The sequence below is a fragment of the Excalfactoria chinensis genome, chromosome 2 (assembly GCF_039878825.1).
Source record: "Excalfactoria chinensis isolate bCotChi1 chromosome 2, bCotChi1.hap2, whole genome shotgun sequence".
Taxonomy (NCBI): domain Eukaryota; kingdom Metazoa; phylum Chordata; class Aves; order Galliformes; family Phasianidae; genus Excalfactoria; species Excalfactoria chinensis.
This window is the reverse complement of record NC_092826.1, coordinates 116,372,200-116,380,545: the sequence shown is the minus strand read 5'-3', so window position 1 is coordinate 116,380,545 and position 8,346 is coordinate 116,372,200. Positions and strand designations below refer to the sequence as shown.

At 39.3% G+C, this 8,346-nt stretch overlaps 1 protein-coding gene across 2 annotated transcripts; it reads right to left on the bottom strand.

Moving 5' to 3' along the window:
• Window positions 1-225: 225 nt before the first annotated feature.
• Window positions 226-8,275, bottom strand: UBA5 (ubiquitin like modifier activating enzyme 5). 2 transcript variants are annotated; one of them, XM_072328459.1, is made up of 12 exons: window positions 7,989-8,275; window positions 7,657-7,702; window positions 7,460-7,549; window positions 6,815-6,924; window positions 6,309-6,395; window positions 5,933-6,017; window positions 5,217-5,321; window positions 4,880-5,007; window positions 4,074-4,209; window positions 3,234-3,309; window positions 2,673-2,779; window positions 226-2,322 (listed from the first exon to the last, which is right to left on the bottom strand). In XM_072328459.1, the coding sequence occupies exons 1-12, from the start codon at window positions 8,132-8,134 to the stop codon at window positions 2,239-2,241; spliced, it is 1,200 nt and encodes a 399-aa protein (XP_072184560.1). In that variant the 5' UTR covers window positions 8,135-8,275; the 3' UTR covers window positions 226-2,238. The 2 variants fall into 2 exon arrangements, with proteins under 2 accessions (XP_072184560.1, XP_072184561.1); XM_072328460.1 differs by lacking the exons at window positions 7,657-7,702; window positions 7,989-8,275 and having other exon boundaries at window positions 7,465-7,549.
• Window positions 8,276-8,346: the final 71 nt, after the last annotated feature.

The following is an 8,346-nucleotide window of genomic DNA, read 5'->3' as shown; positions in this document are numbered from 1 at the left end:
AAAAAGAAAATCAGACCCTAGAAGTAGCAGATCTTGACCATCCATGGTCCAGTTAGCAAAGGTAGCAAAGGAATAGTAAACTTCTTCTATCAACCCAAAGAAAAACATTTGCGATTTATAGTGGAGAGTCTTGTAGGTATTGTGTTGGCCACAAGCTTTGTAGCTATGGTCAGAACATTCTTGAGACAGATAAGCATTTAAAATAAACAAACCCAGGCAAGTTGTAGATGCAGTATAAGCCAAATTTTGGAATTTATTAAATGCTTTTATAGTCTTCTGTTTCAACGGAGATTTAATTGTATGGACAGATTATCAACATTTCAGTAACATTCATGATACGCAACAAAAACAGATCTTCATTTATGACTGCCAACAAACAAAGACTAAAACACTGCAATATCTTTAATGTGTTAGTTCATAACAAAAGTAGTAATAGATTTTTCATTAGGTTTTATGGTTGGAATATATTATACTTGTAAATGTCTTCTTAACTGGAAAAAAGATTCTTAAAGCTGCTTTTTGTTTCTGTACTGATGCTGCTTATTTTAACTATCGAAACAACCAATCTTCTCCAAATACTTCCTACTTCAAATTCTTCCTTTATCTACTTGTACTGTTCCAACAGAGAAGTAACAGAAAGGTAAAATATCTCACAAAGGAATGCAACGCAAATTAACATGTAGACCATGTGAACATAGACTTAATGATGCTGATTCAAGTATGTACCTTTTTTTACGGTCTCTTTATTTCCCTTTAAGAAATACGCTGTAAAGAGAAAATGCCGTCTCCAAAACTGAACTCAATCTAAAACCATCTTCCATTTTGCAGAACATACACAAAAACAAAAACCCTCACTAATTTCTAATGTGATTTTTGTATAAATAACATAGTCTCGTGTTAGCTGTGGAGAGAACACATTCTGAAGCTCGCATTCATTCCTTTGAAATCAGAAACAACTTTTTATGCAAGCTAACCCTACGAGACAGAAGCACCTCCAAGATATGACCCTTTTTACCTGCTGCTTGGATATGGCTGCTAATTCATACCGGCAGATTCTATCATAGCTGCACTGTGCTGCAAAAATATTTTTGCATAGCCGAAGTTAGAAGTGTTTGCATTACTGGAGGTACTACAATTTACTTTCTTCTAAGCCAAGTCTAAGTAGTCATTACTAATCCAGTAATAAAGTTCTGGATCAGACACCCATAGTTGAAATACCTGAAATTGGTACTTCCAGGTTTGTAGGGTACTGGCAGTACATAACATGTACAGGTCAGTTTAACACATGATAATTTAAAAACCTCTGCCTTAATATTATGTACAGGATAAATACAATAGCTCAGCCACTCAACTTAGGTATTTGCAACACAAAACCTTTAGAGCATCTCATTTTAGAAGCCTTCCTATACAAACAGATTAAGTACATTAAATAGATGGGGATAGTTTAGAAACCAGTTAAAACAGCTTGATTTTCAGAGGGAGAAAATCTCCTGTGCATCCCACTGTTACTGTTGATTCGTATGGATTTTGCCATGGAAAGCACCCACCTGCTGAAGACATGACATGCCAATATGCAGCCTGCTAGCCTAATTACCTGCTAACAAAAGCCTCCTAAAGCATTATCACACATAGGCAACTAATTATGAACAAGCAGTAGTAAAAAAATGAAAAAAACACAGAAGTTAAATATCTCTGTATATCCTTACAAGGAATATTTAAGGCTGATAAAAAGGCTGAAATGTTACATTTACTCACTGAAAATACATACAACATAATCCATGCCAAGACTTTAAACAGACTCCAGTGAACAACCCAGTTCAAGCACAAGGAATATCAGAAGCAGCAATGATTGAGGCACTGTCAGCTGCCCTTGACCTATTCTATAAACTCTAGCCGGCAAATTTCATCTTTCATTTGTTCCATGCTATATTTTCATAACCTGATATTGCATATCCTGTGCTATGCATGCTTTTTTTGTTTTGAGTTCATCCATCTCTTAATTTTCCAATGGTTATCTGGACCCCAGCAATGCTGAAAAATTAAAACTTACAGTAGTGCAACTCTGCATGTTAAAACTATGAAATGACAATGAAATATAAACAAGGATAAGTCAGTCTACTTCCCATCTATATAACAACAATTTCATTAGACATGTAAAGACGAGCTTCAGTGGAGGGAACAAAAGTCTACAGGAAACGTCAATCCAAACTTCTATACTTGTCCTTAGTATTTGTTCTGCTATAAGTTCCGCATTTTGGCCATGAGATCTTCCAGGCTTTCTTCAGACTCAGCCACCGTTTCTTCAGCTGTCAGATTCTCTTCCTAGTAGGAAAAGGAAGAAAAGGTCAGCAACAGAAGCAGCACACTAAATCATCTACGCAAACAAGCTTTATTGCAGCTATGTCGCACTTTCCCAGAACCAAGCACTCCATTACAAGATGAGGCTTAAATCAGCACATTGGTTAAGAAAATGCAAAGTTCTGTTCTGACTGAAGTTCGAAAGCTCTGCTTGCAAAACATACACATTCTGTGTTCCCCAAGTATACCAACTGCACTTTGACAATGCATGCTTTTACAAATATATATTATATATCTATATCTATCTATCTATATTATAACCTATAAAATTTATTTAAAAAAAATAGTGTCATTGTAAATAATAAATATATTACCTTGTTTGGGATTGTATATGCTACAGTAATTCCAACAGGAAGATCAGGTACTGGACCAGAAGCAGCCTTCAACTCATCTTCTGTAGTTTCTGATACTAATTCGATGCCTTTGCATTAAAAGGAATAGAGAACTCCATTAGAAGTTAGAAGAGTTCTTTAATCGCTACATCATAGCAAGAACAAAATTGCAGCTAATTTTCTGAAATAGAAAAAAAAAATTGAAGCAGAAAGACCTTAATTTCAACTACTTCATTAACAATACAGCATTTTCCCTTTACAACATATGAAATGCTTCCAGACATATAACTTTCAGATAAGAATAACCAAGTATTCTACTTAAACGATGCTCAACTTTTGAACCTAAAACAGGCTCGTTATATTAAAATGATATCAAATTGTTTTAGGATTACTGTCAAAACCTGTGAAAAACCAGCAGCAATTATACAATGTAATTTACAAACAACAGGATGCATGAGAAGTCCACGCTCCCTCACACAAAATGAAGAATTTAAATGCTGTTCCCAGTATCAAGCTTCACTGAGCCATCAGCTGATTGCTTACCCCAGTCATTGTCTTCATGCACTATTTCTTCTTCCTGATCAATTTCTTCTTGTTTTGGTTGTGCAGCTTCTTTTATCTGAAGGAAAAAAAAAATTAAGATGACATAGTATATGTAGCAGTTCAATTTTCAACAGCATGGAAGATCAAATGTAGCATTTATGCTTGTTTTAAGATACAAAGTCACTATTTTGAACTTTGATAGGCATAAAAAGGCAGAATACCTGTGAATTTTAAGAAGTTCATTAACACCACAACAATTAACATATGACTGCTAGAAAGGCTCAGCATGTTCATAGAATCATGGAATGATTTGGGCTAAAAGGAACCTGCTAGGCAAGGGGGTTGGAACTACATGATCCTTGAGGTCCCTTCCAACCCGGGTCATTCTGTGATTCTGTGATTCTGTGAATGGAACCCTCTAGAGAAATCTCCCCCCATAGAACCTCAATGTTGCTCAAAGGGAGCCAGGCACTGCCCCCCAGTAAGAGAACCTTAAAGACCATCTGAATACACACCCCTGCTGTGGGCAGGGACATCTGCCATCAGACCAGGTTGTCCAAAGCCCCATCCAGGCTGATTCTGGACACTTTCAGGGATCCAACATCCTTAGTTTCTCTGGGCAGCCTGTGCCAGTGCCTCACCATTCTCCAAGTAAAAAAATTTCTTCCTTATGTATCACTTAAACCTATCTCTTTCAGTGTAAAGCCATTAACTTGTCCTATCGCCATACTCCATGAGAGTCCCTCCTCAGCTTTTTTCTATAGGCCCCCCCGCAGATACAAGAAGGCATCTGTAAGTTCTCCCCAGAGCCTTCTCTAGGCTGAACAACCCTAAATTTACCTTATAATTTTCTTGCTGTCTCCTGCAATTTTGATCACTACATTGTGGATTTGGCTTCATAGCCATAGCTGGAAAGAAATCCTGCATCGCGTTGTAACCAAGATAGTAACTCACAGTACCAAAATTTAAAAGATACCTGGAAACACAAGCAGAGAAAGCAGGTCTTTAAACATGAGCACAAACCTGACCAAACTTTTAGAATACTCTTTCATACCAGTGACCAGGAAAGCTGTAGTTGTCTTAAAATACCTGTAGTCACCTGACTACGACAACAGAGATGTATCAACATATGTTATTCATAAGAGAATAACACCTGTCAGTATGCAATTTTGTACAATATCTCTCACTGCGCAGCTGAAAAATGGAGCCTCACTGTTTGCAGGTACAATGACAAACATGTTTGATTCTTTATAACTAAAATTTTCTGGACAGCTGATAAAAACAAGCTAAGGCGAAAAGTTGTCTAAATAAAATCTTATTCTCAAAGTATAAATGCGGTTAAAGACGTAAATTTCAATAACATCAAGTTTTAAAAACATGTGCATCGAGTAACAGAAATTGCTGGGGAGAAAATGAAGACTTTTCCTTGCCCTGAGATGTTATATTAAAGAGAGCAGCTACAAAATAAAGACACCAGCAATTCAAGCAGCGTGTATACCAGCCCTGTCTGATGATGTCAATACCTTCAGTAAATAAGTCATAAATACAGAAAAAGAACCAAATTCATCATTATCCAAGAAGCCTGAAGGAACTGTTCTCTTATGGTGCTGTACCCTGCACCATGATGCAGCAACTCAAACACTTACTTCAGAACATTCTGTACGAGAATTCCAGCCACAACACCCATGGTCGTTGGAAGACTAGCTGCACAAACTCCTTCTCGTTTTAATGTTTTCTCATCAATATTTGCAGCAACCACAAGCGGAGGAGCACACTGAGGGGAAATGAAGAAATTCAGTGTAAACAAAATGCATTAAAGAAAAAAACCAAACAAAACCAAAAACGAACAAAAACAAACCAATAACCAGGTCTCTCACACAGCTTTAAGCTACTCCATTATCTGTGCTAGGATTACATTCACCAGACAGCTGATCTTCAGACTCCCAGTCCCATTTCAGAAGATAGAAACCAGCAATTCCATACCGCAAAACAAGCTGATTCACCAGGAACGATCAGCTGGATGTGTCCTGACACTGCATTTTCACTCACTCCAGACTCCATCCAGATTTGTCCAAGCTCATTGCAGGCCTTAGAAAAACAGAAATATACATCAGAACTGCAGAAGTTTAATGAAAAGTTGTAAATTGAGAAGGATTGAACATATTGACCTTCGTGCTTTAACACAGAAAGGCTATGGTCAGAAAGAACATGAAAAGGTAAAATAGAAATTGTTTATAAGAGTCAAAGGACAGATCAAAGGATAAACTAAATTTCTTCTCAAGAAGCTGTGCCTTTGTGAGCTCCTGAGGACTTCGGTGCCTTGAACACATACAAGCATTAGTGATCCAGTTACCACAGATCCACATTAATTGCAAAACCTAAAGTGTTTTACACCTATGCTTTTAGAGGCACAGATCCAGAGTATCTGTGTACACTCAGTGTACAGATGAAGATCAGCTGCAGGTAAAGCTAGCCGTAGGATAACAGAAACCAGGCATTTGGCGTTCACCGTGCATTGATGGCTAACTATAAAGCAAAACAGGATGATGAGGTATACAGCTTTAAGACTGTTTCCTTAAATTAAGGAGGAACTTTCATGGAAGACTCTTGAAGTCCCTGTCTTTTCTGTAGTCCCCACAATTCCTATCAGTACTTATAAAAGAAAACCGACCTCCGTGAACTCATGCCTACAGTCTTACCGTGTTAATTGTCATGCGAGCTTCAAAGTTGTCCACACAGCTCAGAACGAGATCAACAGGCTTCCCTTCCTCTAGTGCACCATTACTGAAACAAGCACCAGAAGTCTGCATTAAAATGGTGGCAGAACGTAGTACCAGTGTAGCAATCAATGTATGTCTTTAAAGTACAGAGGCACAGGGGGAAAGTATACTTCTAATTAAACTTGGTACAACAAGGTACAACTAGCAGCTTAGCTCTGCAGTACAAATAGCAACACACTGAGGCTGGTACTTAAACATAAAGGCGTTTTACATTAATGTATTAATTTTTTACATGGTATACACTCATAATAAAGTATATCAGAAAAAACTGCATTTCTTACAATATATATTTTACCTTATTCTATCCATGAAATGTTCAAAATTGTCCAGTGTCGTGATGTTGTAGTTGTGTACTTCAAACTGCACATCGGGATTAATATTTCTTAATGAGGAAATAAAATGAGGCAACGTTAATAAAGGCAGTAACTTGTATTTCACTCCCTAACTTCACAAGTACTGCTACAGTCTTCAGCTTCCATTCTGAATGCTAGAATGCAGCCATAATTACAATAAAAATACAGATTAGATGAAGAGATCCTCCCACCCTCCAACAAAAGAAAACGAACAACCTAGATATTGAAAGGTAGTAATTTATATTAAACATCTGAGCAAAATTAGCTATATGTAGAAAGTAGATTCACTTTAAGGTTAATGTCCTTAAAATATCAGCCATTCACCCAGCTGTTTTATTCTCAGATTTCCACGCTAGACCACACTACTTTGTAAGCGATTAAGTGTGAAACACTGGTTTGCTGCAGTGGCCGATAGATACCGTTAGATATCCACTTCTGTAAGTCGTACCTCAAGGTATGCTCTGCTGCTTGCACTTTACTTAACCCAGCTTGATGAGGTTGGAAGAAGAGTCTGTTCATGTTTGCCAGCTCCACTTTGTCGTAATCAAACAAAAGAAGCTACAATAGAAATGGTATTAACATATGTGATCCTCCTGTATACAGAGCTGTAGAACAGGCCATTTTAAACAGCTGCTATTTAAACAAATGCATAAATAAGCTATCCGTTTATCTGGTCTAAACCAAACATATTTGAGAGATTATTTACATGGACCCTATCAACTCTGTTCTCACTTTCCTACTTGCCATTTTGGCATTAACTAGAATATGTCATCTCTTTCACTTGCATCTTGGCATGCAGTGCTTCATGAACTTCAAGTGCCTACAAGAATACTCAAATACGGTGACTGTTTTGAATCAATAGATTATTGAATGTAAAGAACATCCTTTCTAGGTGCAGGATGCTGATCTACGGGAATTGCAGGGGAAGGGGGGGGCATATACTTGGACATGAAAATTTATCTTATTGAAAGGCTGTTCATGAGTGCTTTCTTCACAGTACTTTTACTTGGGCAAAAGAAACAATGGAGGAATACCAAATCTAACTCAATAAAGAGGACTAGTCTATGAAGAAGTACCAGAAAACTCATATTACCTTACCAATGCCACACCTTGTCAACATCTCAGCAGTCACGCTGCCAACTCCACCCACACCTACTATTGCGACTGTGAAAGTACGGATTTTCTGTGGAAAGAAATAATACACAGGGCAATGCATCAACACCCATCCCTGTGGGGCCAGGGAGACTGGGGTGGAAATACACAGCTGTCTTAATGCAGACACATACTTACCTCATAATCTTTGACAATTCCCATTCTTTTTAATGCCATCAAGCGACTACAAAGAAAAACAGCATCATTATAAACGAAAATGCTTTTTATGTTTCTCATGGAAACTTTGCTTTTCAGGTGTTTAAAACTGCAAACTACCTTTGTTTGAAAAGTAGGCAGCCCTGCTGTTTTCAGTACAGCTGTGACTGCTATTGAATATGGTCTAATGGGCACTAAGGTCCCTTCCAACCAGAACCATTCTGCATTCTACGCCAGCAGGTCGGTGACGACTTACATCTTTTTTCTTACCAACCTCCTTTCTTCCCTCCCTCTGTCGCTCCCCCCAGCCCTACCTGTAGGGGTTGGAGTCCGTCACCTCCGGGCTCATGGTCTCGATTCGGGCCCTCGCCGCCGCCCGCCCGCCCCGGGCCACTTCGAGCTCCCTCTCCAGCTCCCGCACGCGGCGCTCCAGCAGCTCCAGCCGGCCTCCGTCCGCCATGGCAGCGACACGTCTGCTCTCGGCAGCGGCTTCCGGGAAAGCACCGGACCCGTCCGCCGCTCCCGCCGCCTCAGCGAGCGTTCCTGTCGCGGGCCGGGCCACCGCCGAGCCGCAGCGGGCGGGCTCCAGCGGGGCTGAGAGCACGAATCAACCTCACCAATCCCAGGCAGCACCGTAAGGGCGCTCTGCGACCGCTTTCCTTCGGGAGAAGC